Below are 26,254 nucleotides of genomic sequence, written 5' to 3' on the forward strand. Positions count from 1 at the left end.
GGATAGCGGTAAAACGTAAATAAAGGGAAGGTACAGGAATGACAACTAGAAGACGACGAATCCAGCAAACAAGAGGAAAAGAAGAGAACAAGGTGAACAACAGAACAAAATATGGGAAACGAAAAGGAAATAAAAGGAAGGAATGACGGAACAACATTACAGGACGACAAGGGGAAAAGGAAAGAGGAGAAGGAGGATAATGATGATGATGATGACGATGATGATGATGATGATGATGATGATGATGAGGAGGAGGAGGAGGAGGAGGAGGAAGAAGAAGAGGAAGAGGAAGAGGAAGAGGAAGAACAGAAAGGAATACAAAGGAGGTCCAAACAGCAACAGACCCTGAAGTCTTACTAGGAGGAGGAGGAGGAGGAGAAGCGACCAAATAGGGAGAGAGGAAGGAAGGGTGAGGGTTGGGCATAAGGATGAAAGGAAGCGCGCACACACACACACACACACACACACACACACACACACACACACACACACACACACACACACACACACACACACACAGACAGAGAGAGAGAGAGAGAGAGAGAGAGAGAGAGAGAGAGAGAGAGAGAGAGAGAGAGAGAGAGAGAGAGAGAGAGAGAGAGAGAGAGAGAGAGAGAGAGAGAGAGAGAGAGAGAGAGAGAGAGAGAGAGAGAGAGAGAGAGAGAGAGAGAGAGAGAGAGAGAGAGAGAGAGAGAGAGAGAGAGAGAGAGAGAGAGAGAGAGAGAGAGAGAATTTTGCATCACCTGTAAGGGAATGACGGATTACAACGTGATAAATTCCAACAAACAATTCATAAACAAGAAAAAAATGTCTAACTTATCAAAAAAAGAAGAAAAAAAAAGATACACAGAGAAAGCACATCCACAAAATAACATGGTACACAAATCAAGCCTATGAAAAATACCTAATTAATTAATGAAAAAATGGATATTCAGTCAATGGTAATCAAAAAACTAGAAAAAAAAAAGAACTGACTCTACTGCACTTAAAAGCAAAGGAAAGAAAAAAAAAGAATAAGCTCATGAGGAAAGCAAACATAAATATAGCACATCACTACACAACACAGCGGTAGAGAGAGAGAGAGAGAGAGAGAGAGAGAGAGAGAGAGAGAGATTCAGACTTAGATTACAAGCTCAGAACGGTCTCTCTCTCTCTCTCTCTCTCTCTCTCTCTCTCTCTCTCTCTCTCTCTCACACACACACACACACACACACACACACACACACACACACACACACACACACACACACACATGGGTATCTGATTCGTGCTCTTTGCCAGTACAATTTTATCATGCACAGAAGAAAAAAAGATGAGATGGAGAGAAAGAAGTGGAGGAGGAGGAGAAAGAAGTGGAGGAGGAGGAGGAGGAGGAGGAGGAGGAGGAGATCAGTGTCATTTAGAGTCGAAGATAGGGTGACATGGAGGTCTTCAATAAGGTCGTGGAAGAGGCGAAAATATGATGGCAAAAGGAGGAGGAGAAAGAGGGAAGAGGGAAGAAAGAAAAGAAGGAAGGGAGGAGGGAAGGGAGGAAGTGGGGAAGACGTATTGAGGGAGACCCATGAGTGGTGCAGAGGAAGGGAAAGGAGCCGCAGAGAAAATATGAAGAGACAGAAACACGCCATCAACACACCGCGGGCTCACCCTAACTAGCAACTCGCATGACCCCGCGGGGCGGCCTTGGTCATGGCAAGCGGGAAAAGGAGAAAATGAAGAAGATTGGGTTGAGGGGGAGGAGGTAAGGATGTGTGTCAAGCATTATTATATACATGCAGGATGGCCGGCCACTTTCTAGCAACTCGAAGAGCAGGTCAACCAGAGCACTGTGGCGGGGCTGCAAGGTCTTCGTCGCCGGAGTGTGTGGGGTCAGGGGTGGGGACGCAGGCTTAAGAGGGGCGGGGTAAAAGGATGGGACGCCATGCAGGAGGCTACGCTGCACACTGACGCCACACAATGCTTCATTACTCTTTCTGGAGGTCCTCTCGGCGACCTCTGGCTTCTCTGGCTGCGGCTTCTTGCTCCTGCTGTCAGTGCGGCTCAGCATGATTTTGGGTAACCGCATCCGTAGCTTGGCTCCATCCGTCTGTTTGGCGGCTGAACTGCTGGTGGTGGTGACTTCACCGGATGTACGGCGAGCGGTGGGTATGGAGGAAGTGGCTCGACCATCGCGTATCTTGCTGTCAGGTCGAAGCTTTAAGGTCTGGTCACTCACCGGAGACACACGGCGGGAAGCAAGCCTTCCTTCACTTGTCTTGAGGCCCATGTTGCCCCGCCGCGTGACGCTTTTTGTGTCTACGATTTCAGTGTTTCGGCGGATGAGTCGCGCCAGACGGCTTTGAGGTTGTCGGCTTGGCGGCGGGGCCTTCGAGGAGTGATCATCTCCATCTCCCTCTAGTTCCTCACGTGTCTTTGAACTTGAAGTGCCCTTCTTATCAGCTGTTAATGCTCTAGTACTTGAAACACGACCTTGAAGACGCGAGGCTGAGGATACCGATCCAGTGAGTGAGCTGGTACCTAGCCTGGGCCGTGCCTCCGGGATAAAGGTTTTTTCTCGTCGGCGAACTTCAAGAGGCTTGGCTTCAGTCCTCCGCACTGCTGTGGATGTGTCACTGGTGGCTACCTTCCCCTGGCATCGTCACTCCTGTGAATGGGACTAGTTCTGGGGACGCTCCGAATCGTGACTGAGGTGTTGTGTCTGGTGAGGCCGCCAGGACGCTGAGTGAAGGAGGGTCTGGTGGAGCTTGTCGGCGTTGGACTTTTTCTCAACCTGGTAACACTTTCACCGGTCAGTGTCGACGGTGACTTGCTAAGACTGCTGCGAGGAGACACAGACTTCCTGGAGGGAGGAATTTTAAGTTTTGGAATCCCCGTGTCTTGTCGGCGGAGGCGAGGCTTTGCTGAGGCATCGTGACCTTGCCTATCCCTGGATGGAGCTTTGATGACTGCGGCTGTGGCACTCCTTGTCCCTAATCCTCTTCTAATAGGGATACTTCCTTTTCCACTAGGACGACCTGGTGTGCTAGGGTTTTCTGGCGTCGCTTCGGCAGCTAGAGCTTTCCTAATCAGAGGCTTCTCGGCAGCTACCTTGGAGGATCTGGGAGGCACTGGGGAAGCAGACTCGCCCTTCGCAGCTCGAGTTAACAAGGGCGAGGCAGTCTCGACCTTGGCGGCCCTGGGAAGCATGGGTGAGGCGGCAGCGCTGCCCGGTTCAGGAGTCTCTGTTCCGGGCCGGCGCACAGTATTGCTGCAGTGGAAACAGTTATTACCCCCCTTCTATGCCGACCCTCGGCCGCTGTTGTGAGGGTTCAGCCTCATAGTATAGGCTACACACACACACACACACACACACACACACACACACACACACACACACACACACACACACAGAGGCGCGAGCGTGCACTTTGTTAAATTGCTGTCTACAGTTATAACCATTACTGCTGCTGCTATTTATATCATTATGCTGCTGCTACTACTACTACTTCTACTACTACTAATAATAATAATAATAATAATTCTTGTACTTGTACTACTACTACTACTACTACTACTGCTGTTATCATTACTACTACTACTACTGCTACTATTACTATTCATACTACTATACTTCTACTACTATTACTACTACTATTATTACTATTCATGCTACTACTTTAACCATATTACGACCACCAGCACCACTTCCTTCTCATGTACCTACGTTCTTTCTGGACAGTGTATGAAGCGATATCCAAGAAGCACCAGATGTAGTATGTTTGCCAAACAAAATATGATACTCGATCATACAAATAGACTTCACAGGACTTTGATTTGCGGCTTCCTTTCCGTTAAATCAGCCTCTTACGGATTAGGACTTTCCGAAACTGTGCGAATCTCTCTGAATGACGTGTGCGAACCTCTGTGAATGAAGCTTGCATAGGGAGAAACTGATACTGTACGTGTTGTGGACTGCCTAACTATTAATCCACCAGCTGACAACGCAAAATAACAGCACTGTTATAGAAATTATACCAGCGTCATACCTTTATTAGTGCAGCATTCTACATTTACTGATTATAATACAAAACTAGGAACAAGTTATAAGCAGTAGATGAAGTGTGTCGTCATGCCGCGAGGGAAGAGCACGGGGTGGATAATCGTCATGCTCTGGGTACGAAACTTTTCTTTCTCCCATAAGAACTCCTCGATACTGATCCAATACAGTCAGTTCGATACAAAACATCACAATTTACACAAGCATCATTTCTCCCAGCGATGTACGATAGTGTAGCACCACTGTACACCACTCCCAAGACTTCCTAGTGAGCAGTGCCTTTTTCTTCCATCCTTTCTATTAGTGGCTGTGAAAGCAGAACAGTGGTTGTACTTTCTTTAACCTTTTCACTAATAAACTATATCTCATATATTCACTTAAACCTCCATTAAGCTCTTATTTCTGTATTATTCCTTTGAAAAATTTTGGTAGCCTGAAAAAATATAAATTAGTTTTAGTCTGTTTTCTGAGTAACATGACAAGCTTCTCTTCTAGTGTTCTGAAAAATTTGTAGCCTAAAAACAAATTACTTTCTGATAAACAATGCAAGGATTTTTTTTATCTTTTACTAATTTATTTGATTATCATTTTTTTAAGAGCTTTGAAAGTTGACAAAAGACAGCTAGCAGTGAAAACGTAACAATTCCTGAGTTAGTCGTCTGTCACACGTCATCCTTACATCTCATCTTTCCCTCCTTCCATCACTTGATTTCCTCATGCCAAACATTTACTTCGTACTGCTTAATAATAATGCGTTCCACTACTACCTCGTCATTCCTATCGTTCTCTATTCAGCCTTCACTTGTCCTTGCGCCACGATATTGTCGATAACAATGTAGGGAAAAGCAACCATTCTTATAAGAATGGTATGCTTATATGTGTGTGCGTGCGTGTCTACGTGTGCGTGTGCGTGTGCTACATCTGTCTTCTGGATAATGTGCTGGTCCGCATTCTTAAACGCTTTGTTCTCTCATCACGTAGGTCACAGATTAGTTAGGTTTTCATGGATATTCTTCCCACTGAAGATGCAGAACATTAAACTGTCACAATGAGTATATACTCGAACCTTAGCCTGGTAAATAGCACGTAAGAACATCATGTGTGTGTGTGTGTGTGTGTGTGTGTGTGTGTGTGTGTGTGTGTGTGTGTGTGTGTGTGTGTGTGTGTGTGTGTGTGTGTGTGTGTGTCTTTACTTTTCGATCACAAGGCGTGAAACAAGTAAGGTTATTGCCACACCTTGACAAACGAGGAAGTGCTATCAATCTTATCTATTCCTTATCTGTGTGGGGCGTCAACGCAGCCTGACTTGGCATCAACGTAACCCGCATGATGGGAAACACACTGATAGTTGTGTGATTCAGTCCCAGCAACAAACCATAAATACCCAGTCTAAGTAAGTAGCTACGTAGGCACCGATCTAATATGACTCTGATGAAATGACAGTGCAATTAGAACAGATAATAAATTGCATTGTATAATTAAAAATATCAGTTTACAATCCTGTTGCAAAAGTAAAGAGGTTAAACCTTCCCCATCCATTCAGCAAACATAATTGTATTAATTATAATTTGTCCAATGAAATAAATTTCTTTGACATTTACAAACACATACTGTGTAACTACGTATTCCGCGAGTGCTGCTTCGTCTGCAAGTTTTAGTTTATCTTTACTAAGCCAAACATCGAAACTGAGATGAAATTTTACCTCTCCCTGACAAGTGGTCGGGGACGAAAGTAACGGTAAAAAGTGTTCAGTAGAATCGCGCTGGTGGGTAAGTTCTGTCGACCCTCCAAATATGTCTCTAGTATCCTACGTTCTTCGACTTCAAGCTCTCAACACCATTACTTCTCTGATCTGTGCACTCACACTGCTGCTGACCTGAACTACACTCACAGTTCTTGCTTGCAGGCAGTTTATGTTCTGAGTTGGAGAGCAACTCGTACTTAAGTTTATGAAGGTTATGACTACTCATACTGCTGTTGCTGCTGACATCGCTACTATCACTAATGTACGTACGTACTTTATTTACACACACACACACACACACACACACACACACACACACACACACACCTATGCACCTTCAGCATTGCAACTCCAACAACAGTCTGATGTTAACACAAGCAGTAATCTGTTCATCTAACTAATCCACACACGCGCTGCAACAAACACGTAAACAAGACAAGAGAAATAATAATAATAATAATAATAATAATAATAATAATAATAATAATAATATAGTCAGGATGCTAATCATAATAATAGTAATGTTAAGGGCAAAAGATAGGTATAAGCTCCAATGGTGTACACACGGTGCGTCGTTGCCTATTGCACACCTCATCCTCCCACAGGCAGACCACACTAGACACACGTACCGAAACTTGATCTCCAAGTCTTGCTTGGCTGCCTTGTACTTCTGGATGGTGCCCTGAATATATTGTTCGTATTTCTTCTTGTCCACGGCTGTCACTTCCATCTTGCTGGCTGAGGGAAAAAGGAGGAATCTCGGGATAGAGTATTAGTGACGCGGCACCTTCAGGATTTTGATGACTAAGCTGCAGAAACGCCTCGATGGCACTTTATGTAATTTCAACCTTCATTTCCTATTGGTTCTTTTCTTTTTTCTTGTTCCACAAATACTCCCATCGTTATTTCATCTTCTCTTATCACGCTGTTATATTTGTTAAAAAGAAATACACATTGGCACATTAATATAAGATTTTTACAACACTTATTTCACATTTCTTTGCTTCACTGGGATCACTCAGCACCATTTCCCGGTGCCTCATGTCCTTGCCCAACGCTCCAGCCACCGATGCTCCGAGCAGCAACACGGAACATCGCAATCTGTATAAGCTTTCAGAGCACCTTCTCAACACAACATACAAAACACAGAACAAATCGCGTTCTCTGCCGCCACAATATGCTGCGATCTAATCTTTTCTTTTCTAGAGCAGTGATGAACGCGATGGTCACTTTTTATCGTGATCGTGCCGCGTAGAGCCAATGCCACTGTCTACAACGTTTCTTGACTGGGCGACGAGAAGAGGACGACTGAGTCGGACTGACTGACTGCTGGCCGCTCACGCCTCCCGCCGCCCCCACTCCACAACTTATCGCTCACTACTGCACCTTCACTTGCACACTGCAGAGGCATTATGATATTCGTCACGCATTATTTTGCTTCCTCTTTCCTCATTAATCACAGAAGACAGGAAGAGAAATGTAATACGTACCTTGTTGCAGAGCACTGTTGTTTGTAAATTTTGTTGACCTACATTTCATCCACACCGTAATTGATGTAATTTTGTGGCGTTAAAAAAAAAATCATCTTTTCGTTGAAAAAAATCAAATTTACCCACAATTCGTTCTTTTTTCTCACCGCCAATGAAAAATAATTACCTATGAAATGTCGCATCTCAATAGATATATCCGAAAATTTGTGGAAAAGAAGTGAAGTGGTCACACTGAGTTGCCAAACAGGGCATTAGCGTGGGTGAACCACTCCTAGCTGGATCTGTGTTCAGCTCGGCGCGCCCTGAAAACGCAATCTGTTAACAAAGTAGTGTGACAGGAAGGAAAGTTATTTCATCTTCTCTTATCACGCTCCGTCCTATTTGAGTTGAAGATTAGTGTTCGAGGAGGTCACACTTGAAGTTGCTGGGACATGGAACAAGTGGAGGCCGACTTTTTACTAGCTTCCTTCTTCCCTCAGGCCCAACCACCTGAATGCAGATGAGTGGGCGTAACTTGCCTTGGCTGAATTCCGGTCGATTATCGAAATTTACTAGTCATGTTCTTATGGTAATGATTTTCACTCTAATCCAGATGTGGGCAAACTACGGCCCGTCAAAGGAATTCATGCGGCCCGACAAATGTTAGTAAATTTGAAAGAGCAAGTGAATAAACAACGCCAAATAGTATTGTGAGCAGTTAATTTTCTTCCCGCAAATGTGCACGTGTGTGAGAGTGGCTTTTTCTTTAGAAGCTTCTTATTTTGTATTTTAAATTTTAATGATTTTGGGTTAATATAGTATGCAGTCCCGTACGATTGTGATTTTTTTTATGTGCACTAGCACTGAAAAGTTTGCCCACACCTGCTCTAATCTAATCTGAATACGTTAACAATGTGTCATTAATATAGTTACTAATTACTAAATGTTTTGAATAATTATGATAATTATCAGCTTGAATTTGTTGGAATTCAGTGGAAAAGAACTGTTTACAATGACTGAGAATAAATATTAAATGTAGACACCCTCATGCAGGCTGCAATGGAAGACTGACGTATCAGAAGGGAACGAAGCCAGCCTGTATCCAGTAACAACTCCATTGCTGGATTTCTTACCATCACCATCACCTCCGAGAAGAACATTAATTGGGTATCAATATCATGAACAATAAAGATTCACATCTTATTTTTTATTGTGTATACATATAGTGTACATAGTATGTTCATGATCAATTTAACCATTATTTTTCACTACCTAAAATCAAACGGCTCACGGCTTTATTACCTAAGTTTCTAAAACCTCTTAAGAAATTAAAAGGAAGAAAGAGGAAGGGACAAATGCAGGAAGAAGCTAGGAAAAAAAAAAAAAAGCGCGGAATGAAGAAACTGATGCAAAAGCACGCACGCGTCTCTCACCTGTTGGTTCACATGTTTCGAAGCTGATTCGTTTCATTTCATACCTTCACATCCTTGATATTAGAGAGAGAGAGAGAGAGAGAGAGAGAGAGAGAGAGAGAGAGTCTATTTAAGACTAAACAATATCTTACTTTTAGTCACATGTAATTACTGGTAAAGTACTTGTGTTTGAGATGTGAAATAAAGAGTACGACTATACATTAATAAGTACCCATAGGAGGAGCTTTTGACCATTAACAGATACAATATTATGTCCGAAGTTACACACACACACACACACACACACACACACACACACAAAAAAAAAAAAAATCGTATATTGTTAACTATATTTAGAACATGCAATAATAGATTACCAGTAAATGTTGGTAGATACACAGGTGTAAACAGAGAAGAGCAGATATGTAATATGTGCAATGAAAATGCAATAGCAGACAAATTTCATGTGTTACTTAAATGTTCAAATGAAGATTTTGTAAGGTGGAGAGATATGTATGTACCAAGTTATTACACAGTCAGACCAACAATATTTGAGTCTGCTGAGTTGTTGCAAAATACAAATGTAAATATTCTCACAAAGTTATCTGTGTTTACAAGGTTAGTAATGAGTAACTTTAGGTAAATAATGAGTATGGTGGATTATTGATGTTATTTTATCTCGCTTTGTTATTTTCTGTTTAGAAACATTGTATGTCCTTCATTATCTTTATGGTTATTCTTATTATTATTCTTGTTACTGTTTGTTTACTACGAAGCTGTGCTCCATACTTTACTTGTGAAGTCTGAACATAATAATAAATATTCTATTATATTCTATTCACACACACACACACACACACACACACACACACACACACACACACACACACACACACACACACTCACTCACTCACTTTATTTTCTATGTTTGTAGGTTGATTACAAGTTGTCACTATTATTGTTATTGTTATTACTATTATTATCATTATTGTTACTATTATTATTATTATTATTATTATTATTATTATTATTATTATTATTATTATTAATTATTATTATTATAATTATTATTATTATTATTATTATTATTATTATTATTATTATTAGTAGTAGTAGTAGTAGTAGTAGTAGTAGTAGTAGTAGTAGTAACAGCATCATCATCGTCACAACTATTTACCCTTCTTATGAATGACGTGCATCCCTTCTCAATAGGTCAGCACGAGTTTGCACGTTTTATATTATCGTAAATACAAAAAATATCTTTAAAGTGTGTGTGTGTGTGTGTGTGTGTGTGTGTGTGTGTGCAGCGAGGCTAGGGCGCGGCTATACTAGTCATCGCGGCGCCCAACTGATCCGTGTCTTGTTCGCTGCGTCACACTCCCGTCCCAGCTCTAGCACCTGCCATCCCTGCCCAACCCGTCCCACCCACCATCCAAACCCCCGTCCTGTCCTGCCTAAGTCTGAACAGACCAAACATACCGATCACTGCAATGGTATACATTATTGTGCAGGATGCAGCGTCATAGCCTAGTTTCAGTAAACATTATTGCTATTGTCATTTCTACTGTTGGTCTAATCACTGTTGTGATTGTCTTTGTTATTGTTGTTGATGATGCTACTGTTAGTTGTTGTTGTTGTTGTTGTTGTTGTTGTTGTTGTTGTTGTTGTTGTTGTTGTTGTTGTTGTTTTTGTTGTTGTTGCTGTTGCTGGTGCTGGTGCTGCTGTTGTTGCTTATGCTGTTACTCTTGTTGATGGTGGTGGTGGTGTCCTTTTGCACTGGGAGTGACCCTTTTGTTAAGTTAATCCGTCTTTGCGTTTTCATCAGAAATTGCTTATTGACAGAGACATCCTTCAAGCGCCTCCCCAGTGCCTCGATGGTGTCCTGGCGGCAGTGCAGCAGCACCAGGTAATAAGTGGCAGGTAACATCATGAAAGCGACAGTGGTCCACAGTACCGTCGGGTCAGCTAGACTGAGAAGTATCGTCCTGGGGCATGGAAAATATTGTGACATCAATGACGCTGAAACGAACTATTGATGGTTAGTATCATTGCTGTACAACATGCTGGGAGCTATCCTTTTTCTTTATTTAGGTATTGTTATTTTTAAAGCCTTGATGACAACTGTAATTTTATCTTACCTGAGCCACGTCCAGACCCCATCCATCACACACAAGGAGTACGTGAAGGCATCACAGGCACCTTCGAGTCCTCGGAAAGGTCCGCAGCCAAGGGAAGGCCGCAAGAAAACCAACACAGCAATAGCGTGGGCAGCACCAGCGACCCAGGCTACCGTTAACACCACCATGAACATGGCGGAAGAGCGGGACACTTGGATGACATGTGTAGCAGGTCGGGAGGCTAGCAGTGCCGCCGCCATCTCTAATAGCCACATCACCAGCAGAGATGCAAACACCAGCACCGGTACTAGCGGCGCCACGGGCACGCTCAACCAGCATAGCGTCTGCAACGATAGCACGTCCAGCACCTTCTCTGATACATCGAATGTTGGCAGATATGTGTCATTGCATAGAGCGCATGGGATCGTCAGAATCCTATAGACAAGCAGCAGTAACATCCTCACTATCCTCATCAGGAAGTCCCACACCACTTGAGCGTACAGCTTTTGACCAAGCGCCGTTTCCCAGCATGGCGTGTCGCTGCGACATGAAGAGTTGTGCCCACTCATGCTCAGCTGGGATACCACGAGCGTACCGATAGAGATGAAACGAAACGTGGCATTGCGGAGGATGAAGAGCAACAACGTAACTCGACTACTGTATTCCTCTATTGAGCCCAGCGAGGACAGCAGTGGCGGCAGCACTAGCCCCAGCAACCACACAGTCAGGGTGTCCAAGAAGCTGAGAAAAACTGTGCCATATCTTCCAGCCGAGGGTCATTTAAGTTTATGCTTTCTATCAGTGCCACACTGTGTTTGGCGACCAATACGATTACCAAGCATCCTGCTGCCACCACCAGACAGATCACACAGTTTACCACGATTCTCTTGATGTGCAGCCTTGCCATTTCGGAAGGAGTCTTGCAATTTTTACCTCGTTGAAATTCATCTTCGTCAAGAGCAGCACGAATTTCAGTTCTCAGAATTCTTTGCTTTGTTGTTATGAAGTGTTTGTCTGTAAGAGAGAAATCATACCCGCAGAAGACCATCTTCGAAAAAGTGAGGCCCCCCGAAACAAAGGCATTGTAGCGAAGCCACTGACCCACTCGTGTCAATACGGTCACTAATGACACAGCGAACACGGATCCCACAGCTGTCAAGTGAACAGACGCCCATGGGTACCAAGAGTTGTGCAAGGTGGCAGGGTAGCATCCCAGGAAGAGTGGCGAGTACTCCACAAATCCCTTGCCCAGCAGTACTTGTGACACGAGGGGAGGAGTAGAAAAGCTGTCTTGGTTGTGCTTGCTGAAGTAGATTACGGAGCACTTCTGTACCTGTACATAAAATACAAAAACAAGGTACAGTTTCAAAAATTGTTTTGTGTGCGTGTGTGTGTGAGTGTGTGTGTGTGTGGGCGCGTGCGCACACACACACACACACACACACACACACACACACACACACACACACACACACAAAGGTAGTTTTGTTCCACGCATTGTCGGTACCTAATAGGACTGTACAATACATTAGTTACTGCTTACAACAGTGACACATGGAACCTTCCCTCCTGCTGAAAATTTGCCTACATTCAGCCTGTTCCTAAAACTAGTGACGGCTCTAATCTTCCAAATTTTCCGGTTTTTTAAAGTTCTTAGTTTGTCCTTAAAGAGAAGAATTTTTTTTTTCATAAACATCTATCACTTCACAACCTTATATCTCATCGGCAGTTTGCGTTCCGTCTTGACCGCTGTATTGGAGATCTGGGCTTTCCTTAGCGAAACGTTAGCTTTGGCTTTAAATATCAAAGTTTTTATTCTTTTTATGAAGTCTGGCACAGAGTTTTTTTTTTTTTTAATTACTTTCCTACGGGTTCCATCTTTTCTCTGTAACTTTATGTTTTCTTTTTGACAGTTCTATTGCTACTGTATTAAACGGCCACTGTTCTAATTCTATCAACATTGTTGTTCCTTAGAGTTCTGTCCTTTCATCCACATTTTTTCTAATTTCATCAATGATCTACGTTGATGATATCAACCTGCACTTTTTTCACACCATTGCTTAGACGTCCAGTCATTAAGAAATTCACGCAAGGAAACCACAGAACTTCCGATTTCTGATCCCTCTAAACTTCTGATAAGGCCAAGGAAATATAGTATTGTTCAATATCCTAAGAATTCAATTCCTTGATATATTAACTCGACATAACCTTCAAATAACTACCTCCTCTTCTTCATTAACACTCGACTATCTTCATTTTCTGTAATGGACATCATCTGTCTGTTCTTTACTAATAAAAGAAACTGGAAACTTCACTCTTTGTGCATGTTGTAGGTTTTAAATAATAGTATTTATGTCCTTTGTGGCAAATATACTTTCGAGTACTAAGAGAAAACACAATTGTCATACTATGTGATGTACTACAGTAGATATGTGTGTTTCTGTAAGTATGTAGCACCGTAGGTACTTCCTAGTATGATTGCCACAAACACGAATGATGTGGGCACTTTACAAAGGTGAGGAATAAAAGTAGTTGATAATTAGAAACTAAATAAGCTAGAAAAAAGTCCATGATACCTGGAAGGTTTTCGATTTTTTTCTCATGAGCGTAATTCAGGACAACGCAGCAGCCCTGCACTTCGCTTGAAACGCAACTTACCCAGAGGGAAACTCTCTCCACCTCTCAACACACGGATATAAACACGTCTGTTTGAATATCGTAAATCAAATTCAATTAATTGTGCAGAAGGTTGGTGACTTATCTAGACCAGATATTACCATGTTGTTGTCGAAGGTGGGTTCAAAGTAGAAGCAGAACCTCTTGTCGGTAGGACTAGAAGGGAGAGGGGCGAAGGAGTTAGAGGGAGACCTGTAGTCAGAAGCATTAGGAGTACGTGCCTTCCAGCCGGCCATCACTAAATCACTGTACTTGTCTTTTAGAATGACTTCCGTGACGAAAGGTAATCCAAATGTGCACAACATGAGCACGCCGATGACAAAGTTAAGAACCAAAAGATCCCCAATGAAGTTGAAGACCGCCACGCCGCTCGCCCCAAACCGACCATTGATCTTGCGTGTTAGAACATTGCCGAACTGAAAGGTAAGGATAGTGTTACAGATTTGTTGTTTCATGATAAACACGTAACACACACACACACACACACACACACAGAGAGAGAGAGAGAGAGAGAGAGAGAGAGAGAGAGAGAGAGAGAGAGAGAGAGAGAGAGAGAGAGAGAGAGAGATTTACTACATACCTGCATTGACATCATTTTCCTGGTTATCCTATTTCTCATAATTATCATCCTCTGGTGCAGTTCACGCAACGGCTTGCACCGTCTTGCCTCATTTGTCTCCTGTAAATATGTAGAGTACAGAAAACATACCGCTTTGAAGCTATGTCATTAAAATACCTACATGTCACCATGATACCCAGTTTCTAGGTGGTTACACCAAAGATGCACATGAAAGGTGATATGGGCCCTAATTTGGGTACCACTATAAATAAAATTACCTGTGCCACTAATAGGCGGAAGCTTAACAGCGCTTCTCACATATACTCTTCAAGTTTGCCTACAGGCGCTATAGGCCACGCCATAACATAAAATGCAAACACACACACACACACACACACACACACACACACACACACACACACACACACACACACACACACACACACACACACACACACACACACACACACACGACGACGACGACGCCCTGACCACCCTGAGTCTGCCAAAGCTGTCTGCCAGACACCGAGAGGCCTTGGAGAAACTGGGGAGGGGCCTGCTACGTCATCCGGGTCTACGCCACCTGCTCCCCCCTGATGCACCTTGCCTGGTCCGTGCCACAACACAACACAACAAGATCATGCCCTTGAGGGCACCACGCACGGACTGATACCACCACAGTGCGATCCCCACCATGGTATGGGCGAAAAACCATTAGGAGAGTGTACTATTCTTAAGCAGGTGCTACTATAACGTGAGGTCTAACTCAATATGTCGTCTACCTAGGAGGTCTACCGTGCCCTTCTCTTCACGTGGCCATCAGGTCAGGTGAGGGGAGTGCAGCCATTGTTTCTCATGAACGGAAAGGGAAGATGGTTGCAACAAACGATACCCTCTTTCAAATTGACGCGACAAGATTTGCTGGTCGACGGTAGTACAACCGAGGAAGGATTCTGAATGGAAGCAACAATCCTCCCTCCGAACACAGTGATGCAGAACAAGTAAACAACAGAAACTATGGGTGTAGGATTGACGAACCTTGGGTTTTTTGGTCTCAAACAAGGCTCAGACTGTCAGTACTTTGGGTGGAACGGCGTGATCGAAACACTCGAATCCCTACTATTGAAAGGGAATGTGGATTCAGATGAGTGGCCTCCTTATAATAATCTAAATGCCATGGGTTACCATCATTCAAAAGCGAATAACCAGCGAAATTATGTGATCCAGCAACAGGAGCACACACTCAGGCAATTGAGCGATTGTGGTTGAATGCTAAAGCCATAAAGAGAATATATATATATATATATATATATATATATATATATATATATATATATATATATATATATATATATATATATATATATATATATATATATATATATATATATATATATATATATATATATATATATATATATATATATATATATATATATATATATATATATATATATATATATATATATATATATATATATATATATATATATATATATATATATATATATATATATATATATATATATATATATATATATATATATATATATATATATATATACACACACACACATATATATATATATATATATATATATATATATATATATATATATATATATATATATATATATATATATATATATATATATATATATATATATGTTAGTGTAGCCAGGAGTAGATTCTCTTGTTTGCAGACGATATTGAAGGCGTGAGCAACTTCAGCGTGTTCAGTTTTGCTGAGCTTTCTCAAATGAGAAAACTCAGCAAAACTGAACAATGCTGAAGTTGCTCACGCCTATATATATATATATATATATATATATATATATATATATATATATATATATATATATATATATATATATATATATATATATATATATATATATATATATATATATATATATATATATATATATATATATATATATATATATATATATATATATATATATATATATATATATATATATATATATATATATATATATATATATATATATATATATATATATATATATATATACACACATATATCTCTCTATCTCTCTCTCTCTCTCTCTATCTATATATATATATATATATATATATATATATATATATATATATATATATATATATATATATATATATATATATATATATATATATATATATATATATATATATATATATATATATATATATATGTGTGTGTGTGTGTGTGTGTGTGAGAGCGATTGCATGGGTTGTTTGTGGTGATCTGTCGCGTTGTCATTGGCAAAAGCAAAGAAACTTCAACTAACCATCTACTACAGAAGCATGAAAACATCGTAGTTACTCATAACACACACACACACACACACACACACACACACACACACACACACACACACACACACACAGCCGGTAGCTCAGTGGTTAGAGCGCTGGCTTCACAAGCCAGAGGACCGGGGTTCGATTCCCGGCCGGATGGAGATATTTGGGTGGGTCTCCTTTCACGTGTAGCCCCTGTTCACCTAGCAGTGAGTAGGTACGGGATGTAAATCGAGGAGTTGTGACCTTGTTGTCCCGGTGTGTGGTGTGTGCCTGGCCTCAGGCCTATCCGAAGATCGGAAATAATGAGCTCTGAGCTCGTTCCGTAGGGTAACGTCTGGCTGTCTCGTTAAAGACTGCAGCAGATCAAATAGTGAAACACACACACACCACGTAGTGTAGTGGTTAGCACGCTCGACTCACAATCGAGAGGGCCGGGTTCGAGTCCCAGGAGCGGTGAGGCAAATGGGCAAGTCTCTTAATGTGTGCCCCCTGTTCACCTAGCAGTAAATAGGTACGGGATGTAACTCGAGGGGTTGTGGCCTCGCTTTCCCGGTGTGTGGAGTGTGTTGTGGTCTCAGTCCTAACCGAAGATCAGTCTATGAGCTCTGAGCTTGCTCCGTAATGGGGAAAGGCTGGCTGGGTGACCAGTAGACGACCGAGGTGAATTACACACACACACACAGCACGCTCGGCTCACAACCGAAAAGGCGCGGGTTCGAATCCTGGGTGCGGCGAGGCAAATGGGCAAGCCTCTTAATGTGTACCCCTGTTCACCTAGCAGCAAATAGGTACGGGATGTAACTCGAGGAGTTGTGGCCTCGCTTTCCCGGTGTGTGGAGTGTGTTGTGGTCCCAGTCCTACCCGAAGATCACGGACTATGAGCTCTGAGCTCGCTCCGTAATGGGGAAGGATGGCTGGGTGACCAGCAGACGACCGTGGTGAATTATACACACACAACGCGGTGTAGTAGTTAGCACGCTCGACTCACAATCGAGAGGTTCCGGGTTCGAATCCCGGGAAGCGGCGAGGCAAATGGGCAAGCCTCTTAATGTGTAGCCCCTGTTCAGCAAATAGGTACGGGATGTAACTCGTGGGGTTGTGGCCTCGCTTTCACGGTGTGTGAAGTGTGTGTTGTGGTCTCAGTTCTACCCGAAGATCGGTCTATGAGCTCTGAGCTCGCACCGCAATGGGGAAGACTGGTTGGGTGACCAGCAGACGACCGTGGTGAATTACAAACAAAACCTGCGCCACGACACATACAGCAAACCCACGTCATCTACGAGCACACCTGCGCCATTGAGGATTGTGGACTTCAAAAATACATCGGGATGACACGGACCACGCTGTCAAGAAGACTCACGTGTCACCTACAGAACGATGCAATTCATAAGCGTAGGGAATGAGGCTCACTTGGGGGGGCAACACAAAATTTGCCCGAATATTTCATACCCCAGAGCTTTATTAATTTTGCCATTATACAGTGCAGTTGAAACCATCTAACGAGTGATCAGAATATCCTAAAAAGCCTGGGAAAGCCTACAGTATGTTTTGTATAAGATCAGATATGTACACAGATGACATCTATCTATATTTATAGTTATGTTTTGAATGGATACACTCGGAGGGGTACGTACGATCAATCAAGACGTTCAGCAGTATATCCAATACAAATGGTATTTGCCAAAGTGATTAAATAGTAGACAGATAGTAATCTCTGAGACAACTTGCTTTATCCACTTTATATAATAATAATAATAATAATATATATATATATATATATATATATATATATATATATATATATATATATATATATATATATATATATATATATAATATATATATATATATATATATATATATATATATATATATATATATATATATATATATATATATATATATATATATATATATATATATATATATATATTCCTGTGCTCAGGAAGGAAACTTATACGGGTTTGGGCTTGAATTTTGAGTCATTTGTCCCTTCCCTTTTCAAGATAAATTCCATCAAAACGTTGCTACATAGAGCATACAATATTTGTAGTACTTGACCCTTGTTCCATAATGAACTTGAAAGACTAAGACATTACTTTCATATTAATGGTTATCCCAAAGACCTAATAGAGAAACAAATTAAGAAGTTTATCAGAAATAAATTTGTCACTGACAATTTTGTGGAGGATAAAACCAAAGAAGTTAGATACATTACATTACCCTTCTCAGGACAATTTAGTTACCATTTGCGCAATACAATGTCTCATTTACTCAAGAAACATGTTCCGAGTGTTGATTTTAGATTTATTTTTGTTAATAAAAATACCATAGGTTCTCTATTTAAATTTAAAGATGCTATTCCTACTCCTTTGTGCTCAAAAATTGTATATTGTTTTAGATGTCCGGACTGTATGTCACGGTATATTGGTTCCACCTGTCGGAACCTTAAAATTCGAATTTCTGAGCACTTGGGAGTATCGTACAGAACAAATGCTCGTATCACTGAGCCTAGTTTCTCAAATATAAGAGAACACGCATTAATATGTAATCATGCATTTACTGATCAAGACTTCAACATAAAGTATAGGGCATATTGTAACTCAGACCTTAGGATAGCGGAATCTTTATTTATTGTAAAAGAGAAGCCAGAGTTAAATGGTACAGAAATAGCCACCAAATTATTAATTTTCTCTTAATATTTTCGAACTTGGTGAGATAGTGTCATTATAGCATAGTTAGAGTCGTAGGTTCATATACGTGTACTTTGTTTCAACCAATCAGCATTCAGTATTTCGTTCAGGCTAAAATATTTCTGTAATAGACTAACTGTTGTACATCATACCTTTAAATTTTTCTCTTTTTGTGCATTAGCTATGACAGATTAGAATTTTGTACTATATTTTGTATTGGATAGGAAATTCTTAGTGAACCAATCAGATTTTGCCGTCTAGTGAGTAGGAGCCGGGATCATGTAACCCCTCGGTACACATCTCCCAGAACAGTTTTTTTTTTTTTTTTTTTTTATTGCTTTCACCTAAAAGGCGAGTGAAGTGGGATAATTATGTGAGGGGAGTTACGGCAACTCGTGACGCCACGAGTCAACATTGACTACGCTGTGGAGTGATTTTTGTTGTAATATTTTTCTTTATGTATGTATTTTCTTGTGAGTGAAATATCCTCTCTCCGGTGAACTGGACTGAAAAGGACAAACGTGATTGTGGAGAGATAAAGATAATTTAATACCATTCCAGTTATTTATTGTAAAGTGTGTGAATTTGTTCAGTGGTAATTTCTTCTAATTCTATAACCCAGTGCCTTGATCACAGCTACCGCTACCATTTTGTCAAAATAAATTTAAAGGTTCTTGCATAATCTTTCCTTTATTCATCGTAATTTCCTTATTTTGATTTTTAATTAAGATTCTTTTTTTTCTCTCTTTCTCTCACTTTCCGCCGCATTATAGTGTATCCTTCACAGGAAGATATTTAAACATCTTTCACTTCACAATCTTCTATCTGGTCGCCAGTATGGCTTCCGTCAAGGCTGCTCTACTGGTGATCTTCTGGCGTTCCTTTCTGAGTCTTGGTCATTCTTTTTTAGAGATTTGGGTGAAACTTTTGCTGTCGCGTTAGACATATCAAAAAACTTTTGATAGAGTCTGGCACAAAGCTTTTATTTCAAAACTGCCCTCCTGCGGTTTCTACCCTTCTCTCTGCAAATTGATCTTAAGTTTCCTTTCCGACCGTTCTCTTGTAGCCCTGGTAGACGGCCACTGTTCTTCTCTTAAATCTATTAACAGTGGTGTTCCTCAGGGTTCTGTCCTGTCACCCACTCTTAACCAAACTTCTTGCCCTATCCACTCCTACGCTAATGATACCACCCTACATCTTTCCACGTCCTTTCAGAGACGACCAACTCTTCAGGAAGTCAACAGATCAGGCAGGGATGCCACAGAACGCCTGACTTCTGATCTCTCTAAGATTTCTGATTGGAGCAGAGAAAACTTAGTTGTATTCAATGCCTCAAAAACTCAATTCCTCCATCTATCAACTTGACACAACCTTCCAAACAACTATCCCTCTTCTTCAATGACACTCATCTGTCTCCCTCTTCCACACTGAATCACCGTGTAATAAAGCTTTTGTCCTTGAGTTGAAACTGTTATTTCTTATTTGCTTATGTCTAGAAAACATGAAAAAATACTTATATTCATTTCTAATTTTGCTTTTGTGTCCAGGATAATGACATTTTTTAAATTTACCCATTCTCATAGGGACAAAGTGGCAAATTTGAAGTTTGACTTGAACAAAGTAGATACAAAACGACATATAATGCAATAATAGCATTTATTTATTCTAGAATTACACCAGTGATACAACAGACACATTAGAAATGAGTAGTTCTTCTGTCCCAAAGGCAAAGATAACAAGGATACTTGGTAAAGCCGCTTTGGAGACCCATCAGGAAAGCCACCATTTTGAAGTCTCCTATAACCTTCCAGCGGTACTCTTCATATTTCAAGGCATCTAACAACATCTTGACACTCTTGTATTCCTCTTTGAGCTGGACAGAGTGGGCGAGGGGGAGAGATGGGTACATATTCCCGTTATGAAGCAGCACTGCTTTGAGGCTTCTGCACGAGCTAACGATAAAGAGCCGCCACTCTTTGGGGTTAAGGGTAATTCCAATTGCCTCAAACAGACCGGTCACGTTGAGGCAAAAGCAAAGTTCATCTTGACGAGTGAAAAATGCTGGTGACGCTTTCTCTGACCTGATATGTGCACACTCTCATTGCGCAAATTCCACTGCTTGAGTCTCGACGTTAAAAGCTCGCCATTTGACTTCATGAGGCCAAGATCTCTGATCAGGTCATTGATGTCTTCTTGGCTGGGGTAGTATGGATTTCTCTCATCAGTTGCGTCTCTGAACTCATGTTCTTCTGAACTACTTTCCTTTTGTAAAGACTGCTGCTCTCTCTTAGAAGGAGTGGGTATAGGGAGCTCAGAGCAGTGTGGCACTGGCGCAATGGATGACAGGTCTTGATATATGATAGCAGGCGCATTTTTGCCTGCTCGACGTTTGGAAGGGTCTACCATACAAAAAAAAAGCAATTGTGATCAGTTGGTTCCCTCCAAATTCGGGGGATTGCAAATCTCATAGCTCTGTTTTCCCTTCTGTACCAACCTGTAAAAAGCAGAATGAAAACATGAGTATAAAAATACAGATACATTCAACTCAGCGTAATAGGATATGTTAAAATAAAGAAGTATATACTGTATATATATATATATATATATATATATATATATATATATATATATATATATATATATATATATATATATATATATATATATATATATATATATATATATATATATATATATATATATATATATATATATATATATATATATATATATATATATATATATATATATATATATATATATATATATATATATATATATATATATATATATATATATATATATATATATATATATATATATATATATATATATATATATATATATATATATATATATGTGTGTGTGTGTGTGTGTGTGTGTGTGTGTGTGTGTGTGTGTGTGAAATGAGGTGCCCAAGGTTTGTCCTGATCTCGACAGGCATTCCGAAATATGCATTGTAGGCCTCGCGCATTTTCAGTGATCTTTCCAGAGAGTACTTTTTAGCTCTAGTTTTGATAAACTCGCCACAGACGTAGCAAAATGCGTCAGCCGGATGCTTACAACCTGTGGATGCCATGCTTGATGAATGCAGATAGGAATGACTGATGATGATCGACTTGTTTACACATTAATGGCTAGAAGTGAACTGACCCGTTGAAGTTGAACATACGTTCCTGCATTTATACTGCCATATATATATATATATATATATATATATATATATATATATATATATATATATATATATATATATATATATATATATATATATATATATATATATATATATATATATATATATATATATATATATATATATATATATATATATATATATATATATATATATATATATATATATATATATATATATATATATATATATATATATATATATATATATATATATATATATATATCTACTATTTTTCATACTTAAATTTTTTTTTCACTACTTACCTGTTTCACATAACAGAGGAATAGAGTGGAACACGGTTACCTGACCGTAGATTGTAGTCAAACCTTCACCCGAGGGTTGTTGGGGAGAAGGTAAAGAAAACGGGAATTGTCCCTCTCCCCCACAACCCAACCCTCTCAGCCCACCAACTACATTCCTTCATGAAGAGTCAGAGCAGTGGGGAGGTAGGGCGGGCATGTGTTATGTGAAACAGGTAAGTAGCGAAAAAAAATTTTAAGTACGAAAAAATAGTTTATCGCTACCCTGTTTCACATAACAGAGGAATATAACGGAATCCCACATTGAGTGGAGTGGGTGCTCTGAGACAGAGGAGTGGCATCACCTGAGAATCAAGGAGAACAGTATAGAAGATAAAACTCCTAGAACTAACCCCGTAAGATCCATTGGTGGGTGAGGTGTGGGACCGGTCTTGTGCACCGGAGTAGACACCTTGAGGTTGGAAGGTTGGGAGCAAGGTTAGAGCACAATGTTGCCAACCCTGCTACATGTCTCAGGAGAGGGGCACGACAGCAATCTCACCCGGTCTTCCAGGAATGTAGGTGATGCTGAAGTTGTCACAAGGCAGGAGGGCAGGGCCTGTGACTGGGCTGACGCACAATGTCACCAGCTGCCACAATAGGACCCAGAAAATAGCTATCCCCATCTATTCTCTCCAAGTCCTTCAGGTAATGGTTGACGAAGACTGAAGGAGTCTTCCAGGAGGCTGCTTCCAAGATGGCCGTAAATGAATGGTTCTGGGAGAGGTTGAGCGAGGTTGTAATTCCGCGAATGTCATGAGCCCTTACTTTTAGTGGTTGCTGAAGTTCCTCTGGAAAGGATGATTTCTGGAGGATGATTTCTTTGAGAAGAAACGACAAGGCATTCTTAGAAAGAGGCTTGGCAGTATTTGATGGTGAGAGGAACAAGTTTCTGGGTTTGTGTGAGAAGTTTTTCGACCTCTCCAGCATGTATGTAAGGGCTCATACTGGACAGAGGAGACGTTCTTGATCATCGGGACCCACCAAGGGTGTGAGACTTTTTAACCGAAACTCTCGAGGGAGATGGTTAAAAGCTCTCTCTGTCTTTGCAAGGAACTCTGGCAGATAGGAGAGGATAAGGTCCTCACCTTGCGAGGCAACTCTCCTGGACAAAGCTTGTAGTTTGCTAACCCTTTTGGCGGTGGCCAGGGAGACGAGGAAGAGTGTCTTCTTTATGAAGTTCCTAAAGGAGGCAGAATTCATTCGTTCAAAAGGTGGTCGAGAGAGTGCCCTCAAAACGACGTCCAGATTCCATGAAGGAGGTCTCACTGACCGGCTGGGTGCCTGTCTCTCAACTGATCTGACCAGATTGCGAAGTACTAGGTCCTGTGAGAGGTCAAAGCCTTTAAGGGCGAAGACACTATTAAGCATTACCCTATAACCTTTAATGGCAGAAGCCGAAAGTTGGCAAGACTGGTGGAGAAAAAGAATGAAATCCGCGAACTTCTGACTGGAAGGGCGTGACACCGAATAGCCTGTGTCCAAACACCACTGTCGATATTTCTTCTAGTTGGATTGATAGTTCAGAGTCGTGGAATCCCGTCTAGACTCTGCCACTGCTTGTGAGACTCCTCGGGAATACCCACGAAATCGGAGGAGTCGCTTGACAGTCTCCACCCTACTAACTGTAGCGTGTGGAGATTGAGGTGAAACCGATGGAAGTGTGGTTGTCATAGGAGGTCCTTCTTGAACGGTAGTCTGCGTGGAGACGCTATGGCCATACCCACCAGATCTGGGAACCATTCCCTTTGAGGCCAGAAAGGGGCAATCAATGTCAGCTTGGTTCCCTTTGATGAACGGAGCTTGTTGATGACCTTTCTCATGATGGCGAATGGTGGAAATGTATACATCTCCTTGTGATCTCAGGGAAAAAGGAAGGCATCTGTCGCCACCGCTGTTGGATCTGGGAAGGGGGAGACAAAGTTGGGCAGTCTGCTGTTCAGCCGTGTGGCAAACATGTCTAGGAGAGGATAGCCCCAAAGTTTCCACAGGTTGGCACAAACCTGGTGGTGCAACGTCCATTCTGTTGGCAACACTTGGTTCTTTCTGCTGAGGCCGTCCGCTAGAACATTGTTCTGGCCTCAAACAAACCGAGTCAGTATGGTGACCGAATTGTCCTCTGCCCACTGGAGGGTCTGCAGGGCCTCTCGGTTGAGGGTGGCCGATCTCGTGCCGCCTGCCTTCTGTAAGTAGGCCACTGCCATGGTATTGTCTGACATCACGGCTACAGTCTTCCCTCGTAGGTGTGACTCGAAGGTCTGAAGCCCCAGTCTGACAGCCCTTAATTCTAAGAGGGAGATGTGCTCCTGAAGATCCCTTCCTGACCATAGGCCACTGTGTTCTACGTCGAGAAGAGAGGCTCCCTAACCCTCCAAAGAAGCATCTGTGTATAGGAGAAGATCTGGGTTGGGAGTCCGTAAGGACTGGCCCTGCAGAAGATTGGAGGGGGTTAACCACCACTGGAGGTTCTGCCAAACTTCCTGGAAGATGTGAACTGGAAATTCGGTACAGTAATGGTGTCTGTACCATTGGCCCGAGAGCTGGAACTGAAGATTTCTCATTCTCCTTTGACCCCCTGGTACCAGATGGATGAAAGACGAAAGGTGGCGCAGGAGGGTGAGCCAGTCCTGTGCTAGGGGAGCTTCTTGGGAAAGAAAGTCCTCTATGAGGTTTAAAAGGTTGTCTACCCTCCTCTGTGAGGGGAATGCCACTAGGGTTCTTGAGTGGATCTCCATCTCCAGGAAGGTGACAGCTTGTCTGGGTGTAAGGTCAGACTTCTCCCAGTTGACGATGATGTTGAGGGAAGTACAGAGATTCAAAAGTGTCCGCCTCGACCTTAAGGCTTCTTCTGTGGAGGAGGCTATCATTAGCCAGTCGTCTAGGTAGCGCAGCAGGCGAATGCCCTTCCTGTGTAGAACCATTGCAGGAAGAGCCACCACTCTGAGGGGCCGTGGACAAGCCGAAACAAAGAACCTTGAATTGGAATGGTCGTTGTCCCCACACAAACCGAAGGAACCGTCTGCTGTCTGGGTGGACAGGGATCTGAAAGTAGGCTTCCTTCAAATCCAAAGACATCATCCAATCTCCTTGCTGGATGGCCATCAAGACGGAAGTGTTCCATCTGAAATGGTGTCGTGAAGATGAAGCGGTTCAGTGTCGACAAGTCGATGACTGGGCGGAAGCCCCCTGTAGCTTTTGGAACTACAAACATCCTGCTGTAGAAGCCTGGATCGTGTGGTGCTGGCTCCACACCCTTTCTGAAGGAGGGTGTGAAGTTCTTCCTGTAGCGCTCTCCCCTTCCTGGAGTCAGAAGCATAGCTTTCGAAGGCCCTCGGGAAGGCTGAAAGCGGTGGACGACGGGAGAAGGGAATGTGGTAGCCATGCCGAAGGACGTTGACTACCCACAAGTCTGCTCCCTCCCTTTGCCATACTTCCCAACTGTGAGCAAGGGAACCAGTTACAGGAACGGTCCAGGCTAGTGGGTCCTACTTCCGAAAAACCGCCTTGGCAGGGGCGGAAAAACAACAACTTTTCGGCGGAAATCGGGAGGAGCTAGTCTTTTTGAAAGGTTGGGTATTGGCTTGGGGTTGAGGGCGTTTGAAACCCGAAGTAGAGGGCTTGGAATAGGGCCGAGATGAAGATGATGAAGAAGGGGTGGAAGGAGACTTCCTCTTAAGCGCGGCGACTGTCGCTTCTTGTAGCTTCCTGGTTGAGAAAAGGTCCGATTGTCTACGGGCTTGATCAA

General features: G+C 41.8%; 2 protein-coding genes across 2 annotated transcripts in view; both read right to left on the bottom strand.

The window, feature by feature from the left end:
- The window catches only part of LOC123519771 (formin-2-like), a 136,453-nt gene extending 129,352 nt beyond the window's left edge, over positions 1-7,101 (bottom strand). Inside the window, exons 1-2 of the mRNA XM_045281276.1 lie at positions 6,408-7,101; positions 1,966-3,244 (exon numbers count right to left, since the gene is read on the bottom strand). Of these exons, the coding sequence (XP_045137211.1) occupies positions 1,966-2,263 (298 nt within the window). The 5' untranslated portion in view covers positions 2,264-3,244; positions 6,408-7,101. The remainder of the gene's footprint in view (positions 1-1,965; positions 3,245-6,407) is intronic.
- Positions 7,102-10,112: 3,011 nt separating this feature from the next.
- On the bottom strand, positions 10,113-20,920 carry LOC123519772 (transmembrane channel-like protein 4). The gene is given in 8 exon segments (XM_045281277.1): positions 10,113-11,527; positions 11,530-12,109; positions 12,320-12,345; positions 13,151-13,159; positions 13,520-13,868; positions 14,033-14,131; positions 14,504-14,555; positions 20,757-20,920. Coding segments are annotated over 8 exon segments (2,013 nt in total). The 3' UTR covers positions 10,113-10,793.
- Positions 20,921-26,254: the final 5,334 nt, after the last annotated feature.

The sequence above is a fragment of the Portunus trituberculatus genome, chromosome 46, assembly GCF_017591435.1.
Source record: "Portunus trituberculatus isolate SZX2019 chromosome 46, ASM1759143v1, whole genome shotgun sequence".
NCBI classification, from domain to species: Eukaryota; Metazoa; Arthropoda; class Malacostraca; order Decapoda; family Portunidae; genus Portunus; species Portunus trituberculatus.